General features: G+C 42.6%; 1 protein-coding gene across 9 annotated transcripts in view; it reads left to right on the top strand.

Moving 5' to 3' along the window:
- Positions 1–26,548, top strand: part of FAM13A (family with sequence similarity 13 member A) — a 131,086-nt gene that overhangs the window by 100,410 nt on the left and 4,128 nt on the right. For 8 of the 9 annotated variants that reach the window (XM_054064319.1, XM_054064318.1, XM_054064317.1 and 5 more), the window contains 10 exons: positions 2,046–2,196; positions 9,902–10,115; positions 10,486–10,624; positions 11,715–11,796; positions 11,936–12,156; positions 13,486–13,569; positions 18,548–18,643; positions 20,692–20,775; positions 24,652–24,848; positions 25,816–25,917. In XM_054064319.1, the coding sequence (XP_053920294.1) occupies positions 2,046–2,196; positions 9,902–10,115; positions 10,486–10,624; positions 11,715–11,796; positions 11,936–12,156; positions 13,486–13,569; positions 18,548–18,643; positions 20,692–20,775; positions 24,652–24,848; positions 25,816–25,917 (1,370 nt within the window). The remainder of the gene's footprint in view (positions 1–2,045; positions 2,197–9,901; positions 10,116–10,485; positions 10,625–11,714; positions 11,797–11,935; positions 12,157–13,485; positions 13,570–18,547; positions 18,644–20,691; positions 20,776–24,651; positions 24,849–25,815; positions 25,918–26,548) is intronic. The other variant, XM_054064316.1, reaches the window with a different exon arrangement.

Below are 26,548 nucleotides of genomic sequence, written 5' to 3'. Positions count from 1 at the left end.
TCGTAAGTCAAGAGATTGTGCAATGTTCATACGAAGCCATTTAAGTCTGTAATTATTATCAGTGATGGTATTTACATGTTGCTTCCTCTGAAATTGTTAAAATCTAGATAAGTTCCTCTCTTCACACTGTTTGATGTTTTTAAAAATAAGGCCTATTTTTAAAGTTATTGCTTTATTCCTTTCAGCCTTAGAATATCGTGCTGGCAATTTAAATGTGGTTTATCAACTGGTACAGTTTGTTCCTTAGTAAATGTAAAAGACGGGCTGTTTCTGGCCACTGACCAATTTTTTTGTTTGTAACGTACACTGACTATTTAGAGCCTGGCAAGAAATTTGTTACCGGACCTTAAAGAAATATTTAAGTCTTCCCAACCTGGAAGCAGCTTAAAGGATATTGAACGTGAATTAGCATTTTTCCATGTACAGCTCTAACAATAAACACGTTTGTAATCAGATTTAGTATCAAGCTGTACAAGTTATTAGTGCTTGGCAAACTGTCGTTTAATGTTTCCTTTTTTTAGATTGCTTCAAAAAGGCAATTTATTGAGATGAAAAGGAAATATAAACCTTACAAACATGCAATGCAGGACATTCTTTACAAAAAAAAAAACCACGAAAAACACCATATACGTAATTAGCTCTATGCAGATGAAAAAAAAGTAAATGTGCCTTAGTGGTATGTACTAAGGATATTGATTTTGCACAGTTTGACCGCACATCTGGATTTGCAAGTAAAATACATCCAAACATGCCAGTTTTTTTCTTTAGGCTCATTTTCTTCACACATCAGCATATGCAGGTTGCTAACTAGATTATCAAAATACCTGCAGAGGGAAAATCTGCGTGTTGACTACCTGCTAGACTGTATTTGAGATAATTATTAAACTGTTCTTACAAAGATCATATAATTTATGTAGTAATGTAGTGCTGCCTATTCAGATAGCTCTGTGTTTGTTTGGGGCTTTGTACATATCACAGTATATGTTTCTGCTCACTCTTTACACTTCCTACTGCCCTCTGCAAGGCATTACAGCTAATTTACTTTAGAGTGACAAAACTGCTCGTGTCATCAGGCACTGTTACACCCAGGCACACTGCATCTGGATTGTGGGGATGGCAGTGATTTCTGCATAAACGCATACGATGTGTGGTATGTGCAGGGGTGAAGAGTGGTGAGACAAACAGCGGTTGCTTCTAGGCAGTGCTAAAGGATGAATCATTTACTTGACAGCAAGCCTTTTTTTTTTTTTCTTCCTAAGTCATTCGATGCTTGTGTGAATTTTTTGGCTTTTTCCCAGAGTCCACACTGCTTCCAGCTGAGATGCCAAACTCCACTGCCATTTGGATTTGCGCAACACTGCTTTACTACCCAGAGCTCCTCCATAAATAGTTCTGCTCTCCCCACGCCCAGCTAGAAAACAACCACAGGAAATCGGGGAATGTGCAGCCAGCACAACTTAGCTGGCACTAATTGATCTGAGCCAGCACAGCCTGCATGAGAGCATTCATGTACGTAACCTGCACTGCTTGCTGTCTGCGGCTGCTACCTCAGGAGCTCCAGTGCCTGCTTTTTTAGAAGATACCATATTGCTACAGCCTTACAACAGTAGCAGCATTTTTGTTGTTGCTCCGAGGAGCTGCACTCCTGTAGGAAGTGTACGTGGCCACCCTCTCTCTCTCCCTGTTTCTCTTTGCTTTCCTCCCTCCCCTTGCATCCCAGTCGATTACTAGAGGCTATTTCAGCTGCGTGCAGTTGTCAGGGCAGGCAGTCTCGGGAACTTACAGCGGCTTTCTAAGGAAGGAAAAATTCAGGGAAGGCAGTCGGATGCATGTTTTCACTGATGTGAGTGAGCAGTTGGTACATAGGGATCACCAAGCAGGGGACTTGGATTTGGAGCTGGAAATGTCCGGGTCTGTTTGTTTGGATCTTTTTAGCTGAAAGCATGAGCTTACTGCTGTTGACACTGCAGGGGTTTTTTGCTTCCTCTGCCTCCTGAAAAATTTTTTTTTCTTTCTCTCATCTCTGTGCGTGTATGGGAATATAGCTGACTTCAAGTATGAAGATTCAAGAGCATCCAAGCATTCCAGAAAACAAGTTGCAAAGAAATCAAGATGCTGATGATCAGGAAAACAGCTTTGTGTCAGAAGTGCCTCGGCTGGATTTGACAGCGCTGTGTGATGACAACAACTGGGAAGGTAAGATTGTGTGATGGCTGGTTGTATGAGTGAAACCAGAGAGAACGAAATCTGAGCGAGCTGGGTGTATCTTTATGTGATCATGTTCCCTTGCCAAAAACAACAGGAAAGCAATTTTCTCCTGAATGGGGAACTGAAAGTTTGGAGAAACTGGAAGCTAAATACTGGCTGGGTACCAATTCTAACTATTACTTAGAGGAAGAAAATCAGTTGTTTTGTGCACAAAGTTGCTTCCATGTGCTGTTTAGTACTGTTAAGATTGGCTGTTTCGGGATAACTTATTTCTTGGTGGCTGGTCACTTGAGTATTAAGCTAGACTGCCCTGCACTTCAAAGAAACTGGGTATTTCACAGCCTAAAAGGAATGGACTTCTTTCTCCCTTTCCTTCCACTTCAGTCACTGTTTGGAAATGATGATTTGGATTTGAAAAGCACAGCTGGAAAAAAGACTGTCTGTCTGTCTCTTTTGATGGCTCTTCCAAACAATTTTTTGGTTTTTTATGTATACCATGAATAAAAATCTGGTCACCAGCTCAAACAGCGGTGTCAAATTGCATATGGTTTAAATTGTTTTAGTACTGTTTCTTAACTCGTCTGCAGACCGTGTCCTTGCTTGGCTGTTTGCACTGACTCACTTAAAAGTGGGAAATCTGGGGGAACTCTGTGGATGCCACAAATCTCAATTTCATTTGAAATTGAGATGAACTGAAGGTGTCCAGTACATCTGGGATCAAACCCTTTTCCAATTACTGAGTATGTGTCTGTGTACAAGGAAGAACTCTTTCTGTTTGTGCTTTAGGAGTGAAAGAGAGGCTTTGACAGGGAAGAAACAGGAACCTGCCAATATGGTATTTTAATAAAGCAAGAGAGTGAAAATATGTAACTAATTCATTCTTCTAAAAAAGCAATTTCTGAGGAACACTGAGAAGTTAAGTTCTCTGCTCATGCCTCCACAGTGTACATGACCTAGTATATTTTGCCTTTCCCTCTAGGAGGGGGGAGTAGTTATGATACTTGGACATGAGTAAAGAAAACCCACAGCTGTGGCTGCGTTTGATTCAGCCAGGCAACTAGTCACCATGGATGGGAGAGAATTTTTCCACTTGCTTGCTAGGCAGGGATTCCCTGGGTGGTATCACCGTAAGTGCAGCATGGCTGATCAAAGCACTGTTGAAGGGCTCCCAGGAGGCCCTGGCTGCCTTATGTGTTTACTGAGATGGTAATTACCACTGCCCTGCAGGGTCTCGAGCCAGGGTGAGCATGTCTGTGTTCTCAGAGCTGATGTGTGGCTTCAGCCGTCATGTGAACCTTCAGAAATAAGGACTCTTTTTTTCCTTCCTGGGTTACTAATGGGAGTCATATGAATGCATGAAGGGGAGAACACAGCTTCTTTCTGTCTGCCAGAGACTTTCCCATTGTGTGAAATAATTTACATGTTTGGTACAACTCCCTCTTCATGGGCATGCTCTTATGTTTGGATTCTGGCTTTCTTGCCCTGCAAATATGAAACAGGCTTAGGAGCACATATGGCTGTGCCTGGAGAGTGCTTCTCTTGGATTCTTCCTTCCTCTGTTCTGCTCACATGTATTCCACAAGAGCAGGAGGTGGACAGTTGCAGCGGAATTAGCTATCTGAGGTGAGAGAGATGTCATCTGAAATTCTTACATTCCAGAATCACCATTTTGTTGGCACATATGGAAGAGCAGCAAAATGGTGCCTTGTGTGTCACAGCAAGGAGAGGCCAAGTCTCTCCTGGCTGTGAATGTGAAATCAAGCTCACAGCAGCCAGGGAGGGAAGATGTTAACATCAATTCTCGGACTGCTTCTGGAGCTAACAGCGGAGTCCTGTTATTCGGACTGGCTTTGCAAGGCAGGATTGTACCACCCATCCACAGCTCTAACAATGAGAGCATCCTCCCTTCCCCTGCCTGCGTGTGTCACTCAAACCTTCACATGTCTGTTTGAGATCTGTGCTACAGCTCTGGTTGCATCCTCAGTGAAAAGGGAAAGGGCTGTGCTTCGAGATGCTGCAATGCTGAGTTATTTATTGATTTGCTCTAGGAAATGCAGTAGGTCCACCTCTCAGGAAGTTACCCATTCCTCTGGAACATAGTTGAGCTGATTTTGGGGGGCGGGGTCCTCTATATCGTACTGCAGGAGGTGCAGAGCATCCGGTGCCCAGGGCAACTGTTAGGCCTTTCACAAATGGCTTGTGAGAGCAACAGCAGGTTCAGGGGTTGCCTTCAGCCATTGCTGTCACTGTCTCCAGTCAAATGTCAGGAAAGGGCCTTGAAGAATGGGCACTAAATTATACAAGAAAACCTTGCCCATTGACTAATCTTTATTTGTCATTCAGGCTGACTCTCCATCGTGTTATGACCAGAGCTGCCTTAAAAACCCTCATTCAGGGGCACAGAACTGTGATAACTGCTGCCAGGTGAACTAGTAGGACCCACTGCCTTTTATCTTATGCTAGAATTCATTTTTACCAGTTTCCCCGCCCCCGGCAAGGCTCACTGCATGATTAACTGTGTACACAAGAGGAGAGACATGCTGTGCTTCTCCAGGCTATGTTCCCTTTACCTAAAGCTGAGCGGAGCGGTGACAGAGAAATTTGCTTCCCATTTCCTCCAATGCATAGGCTCACACTCTGCCACAAGCCTGCCTTCTGCGTCCACCTTGCCTGCTATGTATGGGGGTATTTGTGTAGTAATGGTCAGGCTGTTAATGTAGTATGCAGGATGTGAAAATGCCCTGGCCAAATTCAGGTGCTCAGCTCTTAGGCTAGATACCCATGGTCCAAGAGAGGTGTTTTACAGTGTGCATTTGACAGATATAGATCAAATAGTTTTATTCTCTGTCTGGGTGTGAGTCGAGCTGTCTCTGAAGTGGGATGCCTGACTGCTAGGCTTGCCTGCTAAGCTGTTCTGCGCTGCCAGCTGAGACAGCTTGCGAGCAAGCGTTTTCGGAGCTACTTGCATAGCACAGGTTTTTAATTGTGGATTAGATTTGAATCAAGTGGGACAGTGTGTTCTCCCACAGTCCAGGATTATTGTTCAGATTTCTTACCAAATGTTTCTAATTCAGGCCCAGAACTTGCTATCCCGCCCTCAAGGAAAATCTGAAAGTACGTTGCTTTCTGTAACGGAGGCTTGGCCCTGGCAGTGGCTTAGAGCTGAACAGGGAGCTCAGTAAATTGATACGACGTGTGTGATTGCCACCTACGTCACCTGGTTACTAATGCTTTAAAAAAAGTTCTGTAGATGAGATTTCAAGCAGAGTTTACAGGAATGAGCACTTAGGAAACAACCAGCAGATATTTTTCTACATCTTTTAAGCTTAAAAAAAAAAAAACAAGTGAAAGCAGGAGTTCAACACACAATTTGAGTTCTCATTGTTGAGAATTCAAGTATTACAGCACTGAGACCCTGAGAGTGAAGCTCATCTACAAATAGTGTTGATGCTGCCTTGATACTTTTCCACAGAAAAATAAAAACGGAGTAATGTGAAAAAAAAAATATAAGGAGTATAGCAACACAGAAGCTGGATTTTGGGGTTTTTTTTCAGCGCTGTAGACTTAGATACATCACTCTCTGTGTGTAACAATCTTTAGCATAAGAAATCAGAAGGTGATGAAACACACTGCGTTTTTATTACTATACATAGAAAAGAAATACATTATTCGCTTATTTTAGTTTGTAACATCAATATTTTGAAAATTCTTTTTTCCGTTGTCTATTATAACATAAACAGGCTACAAAGTTGGCTTACTGGTTGAGAAGTGTGTCATCTCACTAGCTGAAAAGGCATGATAGTGATTTGGGCTATGCTTTTTGGTTTACTTAAGAAGAATGCCACCTGATGTGTTCAAAGGAGGATGTTTTCAAACAGTTATTTATAAGATGGGTAAAATAGGTTGTTACTTACCTGATGACTGGTTTGGGGTTTTAAAATGCTTTATTCACTTAATGATCAGAGGTCTTTGGGGGATCTTTCAAGTGGAATTTAATGCTAGGACCTTAGGTGTTTGTAATTAGTTTAGGCTTTTTCATTCCTCTGGACCTACTTTGATTTACAGTAGCTAAGATTTGGCCTCCCTTGTTTGTCAGATAGGTGAGTGTAAAAGCAATGTTTGAAATAGGTATCAACTGTGTGGCTGCAGAGAAGGAAACAGGAGATGCCCACAGCATTTTGCTGGCTGGACCTGAGGTGGGATGTGTGCACCTAGCACTGTGTTAGCTTTGCAGCCCCCAATAACGCTGTGGCAAATACGCAATATAATGATCAAGTCAGTTTTTGTGAGCATGACAGCTTATGGCTCACCAATAATAGACCAGTTTGATGCAAATAATCTTTCTTTCTTCTCACATGATGTAGGTTTATTAATATCTCCAGCTCTCTATGCAGCAGATTGGCAGAGAGGTTATATAGCCATAGGCATACGTGTGCCTACAGAGTTCTGCAGAGCAACACCTGGCAGATGGGTGACAGCTTTGTTGAAAGATGAGCTAGCTGGTTGTGGGATTTTGAGAAAGAGTGCAGCATTTCTGAAGGGCTGCAGGCTCAATACCAGCATATTTTGCTTCTGCACCAACTCAGAAAAGGCGTACCTAGAAGAAATGTGTTGAGAGTGTGACCAAGAAATTTTGTTCACCCCTTTTCTGCACTGGTACAGTGCCCTGGTACAAAAGATGTCATTATGGAAAGTGGGGCAAAGTAGTGTGTAGAAAGAATGTGGAGATGAGTAGAAAAACTGAGAGTTTTTTCTGAGGAAGAGAGATCTGTTCAAGACAGAAGGTCAATAAGGGTAACTGCTCTGTCAAGTCAATGGCAAAGAATATTTAGAACATTTACATTCTTTACTGAGATTTTATTTGTCAAATAGCAGAAAGGGGAAAGGATGACAACATTAATCCTGGTATCAGATACTTCAAAACGTGAACCACTAAATCCAGGAATCCAGCAGCCTTCAGAAAAGACTCAGCACTTTCATAGCTATTTTGGAGAAATTAATAACAGAAGATATTATATCTTGTGTTAAATGGGAATTGATTGTGCACTGTCAGATAAAGCAGCAGCTTACCCTTTGAAGGTTTCTGTCCATTTATGCAATCTAACAATTCCAGTGCTTCCAGCTGGAGCGCCTGGCCACTATGAAAAGCAAGGCAGTCGGACTACAGCTCTGGTCCACTTTGTAATCTGATGTAGATAAAATCCATAATTTTAAATACCTAAATATGCTCCCTAATTAATTGCCATGTTACTTTTGGGGAGATTATCTATTTTGTGTCCAGATGAGGTTTTTGTTATAAGTGCTTACAATCAGCAAGGGAAGCAAGTTACCCATAGAGGCCTTCCAGGAGTGAGGGTTAAAACCAGCTGATTTTCTATAACGCTGATTTCTTCTGTCGAGGCTCAAATTTTATTTTTTCTTTTAGAACCTTTTTCCTTCTCCTTTTTGACACTTGCTCCTTTGGAATGTGACTTTCTGTTTTGGGGCAGTATTTTGAAATCAAGAAAATAGAAAGTACACAAACCCCAGTCTCCACTAGCTTGCATAAAGTGCTTTGCTGTCATTTGGAGTTTGTTCAGAAGCTCTTTGAGCCATTGCAGTCCCTGAATGTTGCATGCTATCTGGTACATAAATCCACCTTGGGACAAGTCACATGCATCATGCATGATTAATAATGGTTTTGTTAGCTAGCGTGGTAGGAGCTTAATTTGGTTACTGCTGAATATGCAGCTGATTTCTTATAAATTTATTCCATCTATGTAAATCCCATGGGGGTGTGATTTAACAGTTTCTGAGAGCAAATTCTGCTTGTCAGGTGAGAGTGTACTCCAAAAATTGGAAAGAAGAGATGTCTGGAAGAATTATATGCATCACTTAGTCATTCCTGCTACTCAGATATATAAAAGTCATTTCTTTTGTGTTATTAGCCTTTACTTTGCTGCAAGAGATCTTGTGAGGACCTTCCTGAAATCATGAGTGATTTGGGGAATTGTGTGACACTGAAGTGTTGCAGTTTGGCTGAAGGGTTTGCCCTTCATTTCACCTGCCTTCTTATCAGATTCCTTGAGCAAAATACTTCAGGTATTAAGAACTGCCAAGGTTGAACATAGCTTAGAAAAACCTATTGTTCCAGAAATTAACTGAGAGAAGTGTAAGCTGCCTAAGCTTTCCAATCCATCACAAAACAGCCTACATACACTTGGGGCTTGCATCCCTCATCAAAGTATCCTTTGCAGGCCAGGCTTCTGTGTACAAAATGTGCTTTGCTTATCACAACACCTGAGAGAGGCTTTTATGCAAAAAACCTCCAGCCATCCCTTTCAGAGCAATGCATCGGTTTGCATGCAGCACCAGTCTCTAAGTAGAGATGCGCTGTTTATATTCATGAGCTAAGGAAGAAGGGAAGGGAGGAGAGCATTGTTTGATGTTGGATATAGGCTAAATACCACTAAACCTGTCTTTACTGAATTGTGGGTGATCTTGCACTGTCTAAATCGTACATGGGAGCAACGTTAAACAATGCATAGGTTCTGTAAGGGAATACTCTTGCAATCTGTTCCGGCTGTGAAAATATTAACTGTGTTTGGCAAAAGGAAATACTGCTTTTTATTCAAAAATTGGTAACTCCAAAAGTCCCTTCTCTTCATGGCAGAAGAGTAGATGCAGTAGACATGGGAAGTAAGGAGTCCATTGCTCTGTGACTGGTCTGTGAGTTTTCTATAAGATGCTGATTTTGTTACTTGACTCTAGAACTATTTTTTAGATTTAGAAGTTCAAAGCCTAGCTCTTAAACTGTCTAATCCTGTGGTGCTAAGTAGGAGCATGCAAATCAGCTTAATAAACTATCTGAACACAAAATATGGCATCTGGAGGTAGTAATCACAAGACTGAGGTGACTACTTTCCGTGGGTGCCACTATACTAATCAGCAATTCTAAGTTGGGTTTCCCTTTCTCTCCCACTACACCACCTCCTTGTAGAACATTTCTTTTACTTCTGGCTGATTAGATCATCCAGGGGACTGAAGATATCCTCACTTTTCTACCATGTTGTTAAGCAGCAGGATTGCAAGTGAAAGAGAAATGGGGAACCTTAGACCATATACCATCATTGTTAATTTACAGGCTAGGCACCCTGTGGAACAGGCATTAATGTGAGACACCTTTTCCTTGCAGGCTGGAAGAACTATGCTTCCTCTTAGTCTTTGAATTTCTGATAGCAGGTGGCAGCATCGTATTGGAGTGCTGGAGGCTAGGGGAAGACAATTACTAGGCTATTCATTTACGTTTGTACATCCTGCAACTGAAAAAAAAATCCTCCTGTAACCCTCTTGCCTCCTTTATACTGCCGTGTGCCAATAATTCTCTTGTTAGGCATAACTTTTTCCTCAAAGGTGCTGGCTGATGATAGCCTCGTTTGTTGTCAGTCTGTAGTAATTACTGGCCAGCTTTTAGGCGCAGTTTTCTGTTGCACCTAGGAGATATTTATGTTTGTGTAGTTTCCACTATGGCCAGGCAATGTTTTGAATTGCTTTGCCCACTGGGCAGATGCGAGTAGTGACCCAGAGAATGCCTGACAACAAGGAGTAGTGGTCCAGGACAGATGGGTCAGGGTTCATTAGAAAAAGTTGCCTGGAGTCTGTCGTACATGTAAAACAAAAACAGTAAAACCAGCCTTTGTCTTACTGTTCCCAGAGCCCATCCCTGCTCTTTCCTCATGGCAGCGAGACAGCTTAGACTCAGATGAGGCTCGCCTTTCCCCGCAGGCCGGTCGCTTAATTCGCCAGCTTCTGGATGAAGACAGCGATCCTATGCTGTCCCCTCGCTTCTATGCCTATGGACAGAGCCAACAGTACCTGGATGATACAGAAGTGCCTCCTTCCCCTCCCAATGCTCATTCCTTCATGAGGTGGGTTGTGATTTACTGTGCTGACTCTCAGTTGTAAAAGGTTTGCACAGTTGCATCAAGCAACATCTCACATCTGCTGTACAGCTGTGCTGTGTGGGATTTCTGGTCATACTGACAGGAAACTGATATTTTTGGAAAATATCTTGGAAACTAATCATTTGTGGGTTTGTGAATTAACATCTAGGGAGTCGCTGTTGCCGAAAGGGGCTGTTACAGCATCTTTTTCTATCTGTCATTATGGAGTAGCAACATAGCATTCTCGCTTCTGTGGAATTTGGCTTTACATACACAAAGTTTAAGTGGCCTTCTCTACGTGAAGATGTACTGTGGCTGTTTGAATAAGTTCTTCCTGCAATCTCTACTCTGGTAGGAGGCGGAGTTCATCTTTGGGATCTTACGAAGATGACAGAGAAGACCTTACCCCTGCACAACTCACCCGAAGGATTCAAGGACTGAAGAAGAAGATTAGGAAATTTGAGGAGAAATTCGAAGAGGAGAGGAAATACAGAGTGAGTCTCTAGGAGTTAAACATTTGTATGGAGATACATGCATTAACAACAAAGGGAAGGGACATTAGGGAAGTCTGTCAAACAGATACAGGCTCAAAAGCTTTTAAAATATTTTTTAAAAAAGAAAAAAGGAAAAAGCTGCTGCCCCAAAAAAAAGAAAACATGAATCCATACCAAGCAAATTACATACTATCAGTGCAGCACAAGAAATAACCTAATGAGCTCATGGGATTTTGATCACTGCTTAAGACAGTGTGCCGAAATCACACACTCAGTGTGCAGGAATAACTATGTTAAACTTCTCTTTGTTTATTTATTCAAGTTCAGCTTATGGGAAGCAAAATTGTGCATCTCATTTGCATGATGGTAATCCCAGGACACCAGTGCATTGGAGAGGAGAGAGAACAGCCACTTTTACTCCTAAGCAAGAAACCACAGTTAAGTGCTGTTGAGCAGCAGCAGTGTACTGTACTCTAATTATTCCTGACATGCCCTTCCGATGCACAGAAAGCTTTTTAAGGAACTAAAGCTTTGCGTGTGTGTATCTTTGTTGGTGATCTAAACCACAAAGGATTGTACTGAAATGATCTTGCCCACAGTAGAAAAGACTGAAATAAATGTTCAGAGTTTGCTGTAGCCTAGCATTTGGGTTATTTTATCGTCTTCGGATGTGAGGCAAATTTGGTGTGGATAAATGCATACTAACACTTCTCAAACTGTTCATACTAGGCTTCCTCTACTTTGGAGGTGCCCTCTTGTTAGGAAGCAATAGGCACAAGGATTCCAATGTGCATGTGGCCATTTGAACCACTCCTACAACTTAATGGTTGCTGTCAAAAGTTTTGTATTTTCTAAAAAGAAAATCAGTCTTGTGATGGCCCTGAGAGACAGCATTATGACAGGGAGGAGAAATTAAATCAAGGTCTGAAATGAGCTGGTCGAAAGTATGCAGGAGTCAGCCAGAAGCCAGTGCCCATGCTTTGTGCTGGGTCCAGACTCTGTTGTACCTCTTTTTCTGACACATGCTTGTTTCAGTGGGTCTCTCCTGTTGGTTTAACACAGACTGAACCTGACTATTCTTTCCTCCCAGCCTTCCCACAGCGACAAAGCAGCCAACCCTGAAGTGCTCAAATGGACAAATGATTTGGCCAAATTCCGAAAGCAGCTTAAAGGTGAGCAACCACCACTGGTACACCTTCAGGGGGCAGCTAGACTCTGCCTCATTTAGATTTGATGTTAGGTAGCAGTCCTGTCACTATCACATTTTAAAAAAGAAAAATTATTCGTCTTATTTCAAATGTCCGTGTTTAGAGTCAAAACTGAAGATATCGGAGGAAGACCTTGGACCTGTTGTGCGTCAGCGGAGCAACACGCTTCCCAAGAGCTTTGGGTCTCAACTCGAAAAGGATGATGATAAGAAGCAAGACCTGTCAGATAAATCTGCCAAGCCTGCTGTGGAAGCAACCCTTGATTCTATCCAGAAGAAGCTGCAAGAAAAACGAACAGAGGCAAACCGACCTGAAGATATTAAGGTACAATGTAGACAGATGAGATTTAGGCTTTTAAGTAAAGTAGGTAAGTTGTGGCTGTACAGCCACTTGCGAAAGCCCTGTAGTCTTCTATGTTTTGTCACAAAGTCTACAGCCTTTCCACCTGGCTGGTTCACATGCTTTAGTTTCTTTCCCTCTACCTGTAGTGTCTGATGTTTTTTCCAGACCTTGGTTTCTATTGAATGTCATTGTATGGGTTTTTTCTGATACTTCTATATTCCAAGTAATATTTCTGAATTCTTGCAGTATTTCCTGCCCTGTGTTTGTCTCTTTCTGTTGTGATGTCCAAAGGCTTTTGGCAAATTCTGAGTCTTCCAGTATTCTGGGCGTTGGATCGTCTGTTTTCTTCTAGTTCACTCTGAAGCTGAATGCTCTTCTCTCAGGGCATTTTATCCCTGCTCTTCAGAGTGTTACATTTAGCTCTGTTGGCTCCTGTGATCTCTGAGGGTTATCAGCAGGGAAGTCTCTGTGTCTGATGTTATTAGTTCTGAGATTTGGGCAGCCTTGTACATGAAGTCCTTGAATCTGCTGACGTGAAAATAGTGCTGCACTTCGTAAGAGAGGAGCAGACAGTGTTATCTTTGTTTACTAGATCTGCAGAAGGTGATACACAGTGTGTGTTTGGCTGTTTTCTTACACTAGCAAGAATCCACAGCCTGGCCTTTTGAAGACGGCCTGTGATGGTATTGATGCTGTGACAGGGAGAGAAAAGGCTATGTCAGGCAAGTTCAGTGGGGGAACTCTAGCAAACTTAATGAGACAAGTCATCTCCAACTGTCTGCCCTTTTTTTGGCTTGGTGGCCTTGGCCTGTCTGCCAGTGCTTTTCACTCCGTAACAGAGTTGGCAAAAGAGAGAGCCTGACTGCACTTCAGTTCTTGGTAAAGTGTTTTGTGACAGACAAAGCAAAGATGGCAAGCTTTCCAAGAGGTACTGGAGCTTGTCTTGGTTTTGGAGAAAAAGAAAGAACGTGTATTTTGTTGTAGAATTTAAAAGCCTCTGTTATTGAAAGTTGCATACCATTGTTTTTTTTCAAAGCATGCTGATAATCAATAAATCCACCCTTTGTACATAAAATATCTTAATATGCAAAGTTTGTATGGATTTAATCTGCCTGCTTTGTGCATGGGGCACCAGTTATGTTAACAGTCTTTGGCAATATAGCTGGAAAAAGAGGACTGGAATGAGGAGCTAAGTCTCCAAAACATTAATGGCAGAATGACATGGCTTTGGTCAGGCCACGTATCAATATTGTTTGAGTCTAGGAACCTGACTTTTTTTTCTTTCTCCTCTCTCTGTGCCACTTTCCATAGGACATGACAAGAGATCAGATAGCAGCTGAAAAAGTGGCTCTTCAAAAAGCTTTGCTGTATTATGAAAACATTCATGGCAGACCGGTATGTACAGCAGCACTTTGAAAAAAGTGCATCTTTATATGTCTTTGTGGTAAATTATCTTCCTAATGCCCTTCTGATGTCACAGTCACTAGAACTTCTCACTGTTCAAACCACGCATGCATTGTCTAATCCCCCTCCATGATCTTTCACTGCTGCTGCTACAAAAGAATCTTTTCTTAGCGAGGTGATGTCTGCATACAGCACTGAGTTTGGCAGATACCTCCAGGACCAAACCTACAGAATGAATGAGGCTGAACACGCATTAATTTGGCATCATACTCACCAGGATCCACGGACATCCAGTTTGTGGCCCAGCTGACTCACTGGCATTGCTGGGGATACAGTCTGTGTGGGAATAGTTGTGTACAGTCCTCCACACAGCCAGGAATTTTGCCATTTGCTAGTATTAATGGCTAACTGGAAAGGCAGGTATGCACACGTTGCTCCTTTTTAGAGGAGCTACAGCGTATTTCTCCCAGCACCTTGCTGTTTGCAGGAAGTCACTTGCACCTAGCTTTTAGCACAATCCTCTTGTGACAAAGGATTCATGAAATAGTTTGTCTCCTGGGCGTCACAGTTGAGAGGAGATTTCATTCTTCCCCTGAGAAACACATGTTTTTTTTCCATGTGCCAGTGGAATGGGAGGGCATGAGGTTTCTTGCACACTTGATCTGAACAAAGGAAAATTTTTTGTGAAGACAGAGAATTAAGTATTATGTACTGTTGATCCCTGCCATGGTAGAAAGACAGTGGTTTCCAAGCCAGCAACTTCACTTTGTATGAATCCCTTCTCATCTTTCACTGATGACATTATAATCTTTGCTACCAGCTGTATAGGTAAAGTAACTTAATATCAGAGTGGTGCTAATCCCTTGAGCAGCAGCTTGGGAGCAGCAAATTACTGCTTATAAGGAGTATTTGATTAGCACTGCTAACAAATCTGTCATTCTGCTGCAGCATGGGATTCCTGATCTCTTCCTTCCCTTTGCTCCTGAATTATTTCCTCCTTCATCTATTGTTTTTAAAAAAGTCTTACTCATTTGTTTAAATGCCTTCACAAAGTGTTAATACTGTACAGTCACATACACTAGAAGCTGAAAACAGAATAGTTGCATGACAGGATGTGCAGTTCTGTTATTGTGTAAAAAAAAAAATAAGAAAAACGAGCCCAAGGGAGTTCACTTAACCTTCTCTGTCTTCTCCATGGGATGGAGCCTGCTTTTGCTGCTTTTGTAATGGTATAAATCAACAGGTGAAGCAAACTCATATCTGTGTAAAAAGAGAACAAGCCCAGAGCCTAGCTTGTCAGCGTACCTTTTTTTTTTACCTCCCCCTTCTGATGCTTTATTTATGCAACTGCTTTTTAATTTATTTGGGCTTAAGTAAGCAGCCTATACCTAGCAACGCTGAACTGCATGGCAAGGAAGACTGCAGCTGATCAGCTTTTGCTGTTCACAGCTCCTGGCACTGCAGCAGTGGAAAAGTACTGAGAGCTTGAGGAGAATGGAGATAGTTCAGCCAAGTTGTTGGGTTTTTTTCTTCTTAAGATGTTTAACTGAACAAGAAAAACAATGGAGCTCAGATTTATTGTGCAACTGGGTCTTTCTGCACCAGTGATAGATGAACCTGTGAAGAGGGAACTATGCTGTTTTAGTTAAGCCAAGAAGTCCATCTCTCCAGAAATTCTCGAGCTGCTTTAACAGTGCAAGCAATGATCTGTTCCTTGGCTGCCGCTCTTTTGCCATGTGGAGCGTGCCCCAGAGTTGTGTCAAAGGCTTCGTTATTTCAGCAGTCTTTTTGCATTTTGATGTTCTACCAAAATATACACGGATTTTGCTGGTATTACTTATGTTTACCTAGAGAGACAGTTTACCCATGTGCTAAACATTTTCTTTCAGAATCTGCTTTCTCTTAAGTGTGGTGGTGTAAATCTGCAGTGCTGACTTGGGCCCCATACACTTTCAACTCCTAAATTAATTGTGTTCTTCCTTCATACTGATATTCAGACACCAAAGCATGATGTTTGTTTTTTCCATTCTTCAGCATACCTAAGGATTGTTTGCCCATTCCGAGGCTTATGTTTATTTTTCTGTACAAAATAGTGCTATTTATTGACTTTAACATGTCATTAATTGAAGGTTTGGTTCTCAGCCTCAGCATAGTCTTTTTTTTTTTTTTAAAGTAACAGACTGAGCCAACAGTAGTGCTGTGCCTCCTGTTGTACTAACTGCTAGCCTAGTAAAGCTAGAAATAATATAATATATATAGGCTACCCAGTTTCTTCAATTTTATGCTTGATAGGTTGCAGAGAAACATCCAAAGCTGGAGGCAGCTTGCTAGCCAGTGCAACTGAATGCAGACACATCAACACAAAACTCAGTACAGAGAGGGCTGAGTGAATTGCTTGGTGCTGCTCACATCCCTCTAATCCCTGGGAGCTGCTTACTCAACAAACAGCCAGCTTGAGGCTGCCAGCCACAGGAGCCCAGTTGTGCTGTGGAGGTGTGGGACATGCAGACCCTAGATCTCAGACTGCCCATCTCTGTGCCTTTTATCAGGCTGGGGGATGTTTGCATTGAACCCAGAAAGGAATAAAAAGGGCTTTTTCTTTCTCCCTATTCATTTGCCCCCAGCACAGGAAACAGGCTCAGTTATCAAGAGGAGGATGCTACCTCCAGATTCTTAGCGTTCATCCCTGACAGTCCCACTCCACAGCTGTTCTGCCCCTTGCAAACCAACAGCACCTCCTGCTGTGGAGGGAAGGTGTGAAAGCTTTGGAAAGCTTAATCCAGTGAGAGTCAACTGTAGACAAAATAAAAGACTGTCTATTTTAAAATTTCCTCCCTGTCTCTAGCTGTATACCCTGTCCTCCTCTTTCTGTTGTAGAACAGAAGACTACACAAAGGCTGCTAGGGGTTACATTGTTGATGTTGATCTTTATATGGCAGCTGTTCAGATGCTCTGGTGATTAGCAGCAGTAAAAAGCCTTGAGAAAGGTACACATGGCATCAAAATCACCTTAAGCTACCCTTCACATGATCTTTATAATTTAAAATTAGACAAAAAATTTAATGGAAGGATAGTCATAGGATGTGGGTCAGACAGTGCTGAATACAAAGATGATGATCGGGTAGATTCTGCTAAGTATTTTATTTGTTTGTTTTCTGACCCTGCTGTAACAAAACATTGAAGAAAAAAGAGCCAGCGTCCTTACAGCTAGTACTTGGTTGGACAGACCTTTGCTTTCCTGCACTAAATATTGTCTGTTAAGTCTTCCCTTCTCCTATACTGTCAGTACGACCAAGATTTTCAGCTTAGCTTGGATTTGAAAGAAAAACAGAAACAAATAATTGTAGTTTACAACACTCGAAATGAGAAGGGAGTGTGACATGCAGCTAGGAGGAGTGGACTTAGGGACAGAGCAATGGGGTGGACATCATTGCACTGTTCTGTCTTCTCTAGTCCGCCCAGCCTTGGTGCGTTCATCCCTTCTCAACTCTGTAGCAACTTCTCCAGAGTAAGGTTGCTGGGAGGAGGTGCGGAAGGGAAGATTAGATTGTTAAAAAGATGAAGAATCGCTGGCTTGCTGTGTGGACCTGGCCTGGCAGGAATTGAATGGCTCAAAGCAGGTGTATGGACCCCAGCCTCAGTAGCAAGGCCAGAAGTGCTGGGGAGCATGTGTGGCCTTGTCTGGGGAGAAGGGACATGAGTGAGCCTGTTACCTGTCCTTCCCTAACCTGATCAGGTGAGGGACAGGGAGTTTAAAAACACCCACAAAGACCTGAAGTTCTCTCTGTGCAACTCTGCTTGTTTGTTTGTTTGTCTTGTCTCTCTCTGTTTGTCTGTTGTCTCTCTCTCTCTCTCTGCAACTCTCTCTCTATGAGTCTTCTTGTCCCTCTCTTGTTTGTCTCATCTTGTGTTTGTGTGTTGTGTGTGGACACTCATCTTCTGGACCCGCCCAACAAAGAAACATGTGCTGCTACACGTATAGTTCCTAAGGTGGTGACTGTCTCTCATCTCTTGCAACTGTTTGTCTCTTGTAACTCTTTTATCCTTTCCTATCTTTTCTCCTTTTCTTCTTTTCTCCTTTTCTCTTTGCAACACGTGCAGCTGCAGCAAGCAGTAGCAAGCAGGTTTAGTTTGATTTCAGGTGTGACTCCAGGAAACATTAGGACTCTCCATACTCTTCAGGCTCAGTTAAGCAATTTGTTACACTGCTGCGAAGCATTGCTGATGGGCTGTTTCGGTCACTTTTGTGGCTGCGGCTTTTCCTGTCTGTGTTCTGGCCCGTACGGGTTGTTTGATCATTTGAATCCAGTGTTTTAAGGGCATGCGTCTTATTTAATAAAAGATGTAGTGTGCACCTATACCTCTGAGTGATTTTGAATTACTTGGGCACCGTGACGGGAAAAAAGAGCTCACTTTCTTTTAAAGTGGGCTGCAACACTTGCACATGAAATTAAGAGGAATAAGAAGCCAGAAAGTCAGCTTTTGTGAAATCTGTAGTTTAATGTACTGGGAAAGTCTCTTTTCATTACAGTATCAGGTCATTGCAACTCCTTTCTCTCTTCCTGGGTCGTAAACTCTGCCTCCGAGGTCTTAGCCACAAGAATAAGGGTGGGGAACTTCACGTTGTGGCTTTTAATGGTAGACGTGATTACAAGCACAGGATGCTGCCTGTATTGGTTATTTTGTGTTGTGGACATATGATACCCAAGTTTGTAATTTAAACCACCTTTTTCATCCAACCACATTACAAGATGCACCACAGCTCGGGTACTGCTTTATCTGGCATCTGGGACAGGAGATGCAGTGACATACATGAGCACTTGCATTACCATTTGCGGGGCTAAAGCTGCTGTACTCCTCATGAAATTCCCTTCAAGCCCCCTCTAACTAACAGTGATCACAGCACACACATCATATAGTGGAGTGTCTGCTGAAGGCTACATGGATCTCACTAGTTTTTCCTTTTTAGGTTACCAAAAATGAACGACAAGTGATGAAGCCATTGTATGACAGGTATCGCTTGGTCAAGCAGATCCTCTCCAGAGCCAACGCCATCCCTATCATTGTGAGTAGAGCATTCCTTTGGGGGCTATTTCTTTCATTTCAAGCTGAGGAAACAGGAATCACTACACTTTCAAATACAACATAATCACTAAGGCCAAGTCCCAGCCTCCTTTATCACTCAAAGACCGAGCAAATGAGTGAATCAATGATACACCATAAACTGAAGTTGGATGAAGCTGGTCAAGAGACTTTAGTTCCCACTCATGAGCCATGAGGCATATCTCACTTTTTGTTGTTTCTCCTCTTTCCGTTGGGCTGCTACTGTTATTTCATCATCTTGTGTTTGGCTACAGCCTCATTTCCCTTTCCTTACCAGTCCACTCTGAGCTGTAGGTCTTCCATACTTCATGGTTACACAGGATTGTATGTCAGGACCACAGGCTTGTGGGGGCCCCACAGGAGTCTCCTTGCTCAGAGAAAGGGCCAACAGTCTCCTAACACTTCATTTGTATTAAAGAGATCCTGCAAGTGATGGATATTCCCTCCTTTAATATGGCAAGGAGGTGTCGCCACCGGCAAGAGATCCAGTGCATCCCTCTAGGGAGTAAATGCACAATCTCCAGTTTTAGACAGTATATGTAGGCAATGTTTCACAGAATCATCAGGTTGGAAAAGTTCTCCAGGATCATCGAGTCCAGCCATTCCTGTCAACCACTGAACCATACCCCTGAGCATCTCATCCACCCATCTTTTAAATACCTCCAGGGATGGTGACTTCACCACCTCCCGGGGTAGTCTGTTCCAGCGCCCAGTGACCCTTTCTGTGAAAATTTTTTTCCTGATGTCCAGCCTGACCCTACCGTGGGGCAGCTTGAGGCCATTCCCTCTTGTCCTGTCCCCTGTCACTTGGGAGAAGAGGCCAGCTCCCTCCTCTCTACAACCTCCTTTCAGGTAGTTGTAGAAAGCAATAAGGTCTCCCTTCAGCCTCCTCCAGGCTAAATAACCCCACTTCCCTCAGCCGCTCCTCAGAAGACTTGTTCTCCAGCCCCCTCACCAGCTTCATTGCTCTTCTCTGCACACGCTCCAGAGCCTCAGTATCCTTCTTGTAGCGAGGGGCCCAGAACTGAACACAGGATTCGAGGTACAGTCTCACCAGCACTGAAAATTAAAAGTTATATGACCTAAGAGGCTCTCACAGAACACTTAGCCTGTCTGTGGAAAGATAATTGTTTTATCATGGTTCCTGTTTACACTGTCTGTTATCCTTTACTTTTTTTGCTGTTCCCAAGCAGCGCTCATGTCCTGGCCACTTTTCATAGGTCAGTGAATTGAATGGACTGGCACAGTATTACTCAGTGCAGTCGCACTGAGAAGTGGGGGGGGCTTTCTGCAAATAGTAGGAGGTGGTCCTGCATTTAAAACAAAACAGAGTTGTTTCTTCTTGAATATGCAAAGTATTCCCCAAAATGTGTGCTGTGAGACAGTGCTGACAATCAAGGAGGAAGAAAACCATGTAGCTCTGCATGGACAGTTTAGCACAAAGCGTTCAAAAGAAAACTTGAGTCCCGTTTTCACACGACACTGAAATTGCATGGTGGCTAGCAGAGGAGAAACAAGACTGACTTTTCCCCAGCCCCTTGACTAAGAACAGTGAGAGGCTCGTGCAGGGGCAGGATGTATTTGAAAATCCGTCTTCACATCATTAGACAGTTCAGTGGGAAATCAGGCTCCTGGAAAGCATGCCTAGAGCGTCTAGCTGGGTTTACGCCGTGGTTCTGGAGAGCCAACCAAATCTGTGCATATGGGCCTTGGGCTGGGAATTGTTTTCCCCCAGCCTTTACTTTGTAGTTCCTGCCCAGCTAGTATTCCAGCATCCAGGCATTTTTCTTAAGTGTATGGTAGTGATGTCCCTTGCTAAGCAACATCCTGATGGAAAACAGCCCAAGGTTGAGGGGGTTGCCAAGCATGTTTTTCTTTTTTAAGAAACAGATTTCTTCTGATGGTCAGACACTGAGCTGAGAGTGAATGTGTGGGTGAGAATGAGCTGAGAGCAGGTGGTGGAGGAGAAAGGGGTTCATAATGTAACGTGCTTGTTAACACCTGTCACAGGGTTCCCCCTCCAGCAAGCGGAGAAGCCCTTTGCTGCAGCCAATTATCGAGGGTGAAACAGCTTCCTTCTTCAAGGAGATAAAGGTGAAGACCTCCAGCTGCTAACTAATTGCTCAGTTTGCATCAATTTTCCCCTTATACCGATGAAAGAGAATGATTGATTGATTGATTTTTTTTTTTCATCAGTGTTGATTTTTTGCAGTGTCCTCGTGAAAAATCAGTAGCTGCTTTAAGCCTCACCAGTACTGATCAAATTCTTCCCTTGTTGTAGATAAGACTACAGTATTTCCTTGGCTTTGCATTCTTTCCCAAACTTTTCCTTCCCCTTCTACCGGCAAATAATAGATTTTGTTTTAAAAAACAAAAACACAATTACCTTTGTACCTTGCTTTTTTCCCCTTGCTTTCCTCTTTCTTTTTAGTGACACTAACTTGTTTTGCAGTAGTTTCTCTCACTCCAAAGCTCTGTGGCTTGCACACAGCACTGTGGCAGGAATGAGTTCTCACAAAACTAACACTCGCACGTGGAGTCAGCTGGGGCACTTACGAGATCCTTACCCACTCCCATTCACGTGCTTATTTTATCCAATGCCTTTTGTCACTACCTCATGAAGGGTGTTTCTAACCAAGTCTCATGAGAATTGAAGTAAGAATAACTCAATTCTGCTACTTAACATCTGGTCAGATTCAGGTGGTGGGATTGTCACATTTCTTTCTCATGTTGCTGTGAAGTAGTAATTCTAAATGGTGAAGACTGCTACAATATTGGATCTTCTTCCCCTGAGAGGAGGGGAAGTCCAGCATCTGACCAGGGCACACAGCATGGAGCTGGGCCCTGGCTTGCTTTCATTTCTCTCGCAGTGTCACAGGGGACAAAAGTGCTTCAGCATACTTGGTTCTTTTATGTGTTATCCAGCCAGAGTTTGGTTAACAGTGTAAATACTGATGACCGAGGCACCCAAGGCGATTTGATTACTGGGCAATTACAGTAGATTGGATATTAATGGCCTATTCAAGGCAAATATTCATTAAAGCCAGATTGCAGACTGAAGGTGTTAAGCTGCTGTTTGGAAACTGGTTAATCATCACTGAGCTCGCTATTGTACGATCAGATCTGGTTGGGGGGAGTATTTTTGTTTGGTTTTGGTTTTTTCTTTTAGTGTGTCTTCTGTTTTTAACTTACGCTTGTACCCAGAGTCAAAACTTACAGCTATCAATTATGGTGCTCTCTTATGACCAGCATGGCTGGTGCTGCAGCAAGGCAGCATCACACAAGCTCAGCCAGTGTCCTGCAGGGAATACAGACCTTGAGAGGTTTCTGACTGAAGATCAGTCTTGACCCTCTTAACACTTATATGCCTATTAAAATTTAAATGGGACCCTAAGAGGCTGCGTGTGGCGGCTTTGCACTGAACTGAAGAGAGAAAAGAGCCAAAAGGCTGCAAAACTTAACCCCTGCATAGGTCTGCTATGGGCAGAGCACTCCCTGTCTTGATGAGCCCCTGACAAAACCCTGAGGTTTTTTATTTTGATGGGTTTTTTTGAAGCACGTGGGAGAGTTGGCTAAAAGCTTGTAAGGTGATTTGAGGTGAAACCTTACCAAACATTTGAGTACAGTATCTTGAATATTGTCTGTGTTGAAAAAATCATTGAGAAGCTTGTTTGCTGCAAGTGCTGAAGGTGGGGGGATGCTCTGGAGATTTTATATTTGTAACTCTGGAAAATGTAAATGCCTCGTGATTGCCTAAAGACCCAAGCAGGTAGAGTCCAAATGGATCTAGTCAATGATGATCATTCTGATTCAAGATGTAAATGCCAGTGTATGTTTAAAAGAAGATTCCCATGTGAGGCTTGTTTAAAGCAAAGGCCTTAGACAGCCATTCGAGTTCTTGCTAAGAGTCTTCTTAATTTGCTCCTTTGTTTTAAACAGCGAAGTGTTTTAAGAGGTTTTGTGACAGCCAGAGGTAGTGTTTATTTCTACACTTTCTTTTCCTCCCATGGGTTTCCGTTGGCTGGAGGCTTGCTGCTGAACTCTGGGCCAGAGCAATCCTTGCTGGCTTGGGCAGTGCGCTGGTGCCCTGTAGTGAGGCAAGCGAGACAGGCTCACGAGTGTCTGTGGGAAGACACTTTGCATCTGTCCTCAGGAGCAGTTCAACACATTGCTTATGAAAATTGTCCTTTTCCTTTTTCTCTGGAAGCAGTTCCCTCTTCCAGGAAAGCGCACTGGAGATCCTCCTTTGGTGCCAGAGAGATTTCCCTAAAATAAAGTGTACCGGTTTTACTGCTTAGGTTGACTTAGCAAATCCTCCTCCATGCTACAGCAGGATCGGCATTCTCCTGCTTCAGGCCTAGTTGCCTTACCCAGCAGGGCAAGATACAATACCTGGGAACTGGTAAACGGTAGTGAATGATGGTCTCCCCTCCCAGCCTAGCCTGAAGTTGTTCGCACGGTTTAAGGACCCTGGAGAAATGGTCTTAGCTAATCATATGCTAAATATTGCTTTAACTTTGACAAGTTCCCTGCAGATTTTTCTGAGATGTTTTCAGACTTCTCTGTATCTTTTATTATTACTGAAAACTTCTCCCCAGCTAATCTTTTTTTCATCCTCAAGCCTCCATCGTGGTTGCAATTCTCAGCCTGTGGCTTGCAATGCATTTTTATGGCCTAGAGCTCTAACATAAAAAGAAAACTGGGCAAACTCTCTGATTTCATGTAAATGTATGCATTTATAAATCATTGATTTTGAGGATTTAAAGGGACCATGCCAGGTCCTAGTGTTACTTTCTTTCTTTTTGCTTGAAATATGGGAGCAGTGTCTTAGGAATAATTGCATTATTCACAAGGAGTCACATAAAAAAAAGTGAAGAAAATGGCTTTCTTTGATACCCAGTGCAACAATATGTTTTTGCATAGATTTGAAGACTTCTGTGATATTACTCCTCAGAAGCTTTTAAAGATATGCATGTGCTTGGATCCTTCCTGGCCAGAGTTACGTGGTTGTAAAATAAATATACACATACACACATACACGTATGCAGTCCACGCTGGCATTTATTATCTTCCTCTAATGCTCATGCTTTGTTCCTCATATTAAGGTTGAAAGTCATCTTCTGGAAATGTCTCCAAGTACTGGGCCCTGTTCCCTGATAATCCAAATGTTTTGTGGACACTGTTGCAGGACAAGTCCTGCATTTAAGAATGCTGTGAATTAGCAAGTAGCAAGTGCAGCAGAGACTGTCAAATCTTGTGCCTATAAATTTTGCAAAAAAAAATTTAGCATGACAAATTCATCAGCATACTTTGGGGAAATTGCACTGGGCACGGTGTTTCCTCTCCAATTTTTGGTGTATTCCAGCTAAATGGTACAAAGCTGACATCCGGAACATGTTAGCAACAGCAGTCCTTTTACAGTCAATCATATCCCACGTTTGGGCCATTGAAAGACTGATCTGAGCTCATTGATATCACTATATGAGCATTTGAGGTCTTGAATTCAGCCATTAGAGAGAGCTGTTGAGCTGCATCTACTGAGATAATATTTCAAATTTTGACCTGGCAGTCTGGATGCTACCAGGTGTGTTTGTAAGGAAGTGTAGAGGATGGCCAGTATGCTTTAGACAGTATCCATAATGACTGTAACTGGTTTTATTTACATCAGAATACATAAATTAAAGCAAGGGTTGCTAAGAAGGCTGGGTATTTTTTCACTCAGTTCTGTTGCCTTGGGTCTAATTAACCAATCTGAGTTGATGGTTGTAGTTTCTTTGACGTGCTTTGTGTATAATGTCTTACTGATGGTCTTCTGGTGTCCTGTATTGCTCAGCAATTAAAGTGCTTACTCTGCCTATCCTCTTCTTTTCATATCTGTTCCCCAATGCATGTGGTGAAAGGAGGTACCCGTTTCTGAGACTGGAAGCAGTAACCTATTCTCTTATGGGGGTGCTCTGTCCCTCTCTGTAGGAGGAAGAGGAGGGGTCTGAGGAGGACAGCAATGTGAAGCCAGATTTCACAATTACCATGAAAACAGATTTCAACGTGCGTAGCTTCTTGGATCAACTAGAAGATGATGCTGACGGCTTCGTTTCCCCGGTGGATGATAAAATGTCATCTAGGAGCAACCAGGATATGGGGCTTTCCAATCTCCATGAAGCATCCATGTATGTTATAAACTGGTATAAACTGGAGAGGGGCAAGTTTAGACTAGACATAAGGAAGAAATTCTTCACGATGAGGGTAGTGAGGCACTGGAGCAGGTTGCCCACAGAAGTAGTGGTGTTCTCTCCCTGGAAGGGCTCAAGGCCAGGTTGGATGGGGCCTTGGGCAGCCTGATTTAGTGGGACGTGTCCTGCCCATGGCAGGGAGGTTGGAACTAGATGATCTTTAAGGTCCCTTCCAACCCAAACTACTCTATGATTCTGTTCAATGATTCTATGTTGAATTCATAGGGAACTTCAAAAAGGTATTTCTTGCTAAGTCTGCATTTTATTTGGCAGAAAAGTGTCTAGGTTTGTGGGGGGTTTTTCCCATTTATGGTCTGAGTCAGAAGTTTTTGCTCTTTATTTTCAAATGCAGTAGACCCTCATAGGAAAGAGTTTCGGAAGAAACTACCTTGTCCTGATACTGCTATTTGACTTCTGCATCTTTGGATGCTAGCACTAAGCAGTAGCTCCACTTCACCAGTGGCAAGCCTTTTTCCTGAAAACAATCCTGTACTCTAAAAGGGTTTCCAGGTTTTGGAGAGATTAAATTGAACTAGCTTTGATGGTTGCAAGCACCTAGGTCTAATGCAGACCCATATAGGTGATAGCCTTGAGTCATGACCATTGAATCTTGATCCTTTGAAAGCGGCCAGAACCAGCCCCATCTTCAGCAAGCAGGTTTCATAGAAGTTAGTGGTGGACTGTGAAATGCCTCTAAGGAGGTTGTCAGGTGTGCTTCAGCTTAAGTGTGTGATCATTTCGCTGAACTAAATTCAGAGAACTTTTTGTTGCAAGTAACACAGAGTTGCCAGAGCTGCTTTCAGAAGCAGCTCCATTGCCTGGCATAAGTGCAACCGTATATTTGTAGATTTCCTGTTATAATTGTGTACATGTGTATGATCTCTTTTATATTTACACCCAACAGCCCTGAACTCTTAGAGCAGCTCCAGGATGTCAGGGAAGAGAAAAAGCGAATCAGAAAAAAATTGAGAGACTTTGAAGATAATTTTTTCCGACAGAATGGAAGGTAATAATTTCTCGGCTGTTTCTCTGTCCTTTAGCTACTTTTAATATTTAGCATCTACAAAGAGGTACAAATATGGAAGGTTCCTTGGATTCACTATTATTCATTTCTTCATCATCATCATCAGTGTATTACTCACATTCATTATAGTTGCCCATTAAAATTAATTACTCCTCTACCTCCCACAAAGAACTTCAGAGACCACAGCCTCCTTGAAAACTTATTCTTAGGACAATCCATGGCAAACAAAGGTACAGATTGTGAAAATCCAACTGCCTGTAGCACAGCTGATGGGAATGGTGGAAGAGTCTCTCAGTGATAGAATATTGGAGTTTTTCCTAATCATATATGTTTAGATTTCTGTGCTGTTCTTGCTTGTCTGAGGTATTCGGACACTAGTTTAACACGTATGTGTAGCCTAGTTTATCACTTTCAGAAATGTCCCTCATTAATGCGCTGATAGAATGCCTTAATGTGTTTAGACTCTCAAATTATCTTGTTAGTTTCTTTCCACCAGTCGTCATCCTTAGAGGTTCTTTTTAAATCACTGAAATCTTGAGAGGTTTGTGTAAGCAAAGAGAAATCTAACCAGATCTCTTCTTCCTTATCACGAAAATGTCTGTTCTTGCAAGTA

This window comes from Cuculus canorus, chromosome 4 (assembly GCF_017976375.1).
Source record: "Cuculus canorus isolate bCucCan1 chromosome 4, bCucCan1.pri, whole genome shotgun sequence".
Taxonomy (NCBI): domain Eukaryota; kingdom Metazoa; phylum Chordata; class Aves; order Cuculiformes; family Cuculidae; genus Cuculus; species Cuculus canorus.
The sequence above is the reverse complement of the archived record's forward strand: the minus strand, read 5'-3'. Positions and strand labels throughout refer to the sequence as shown.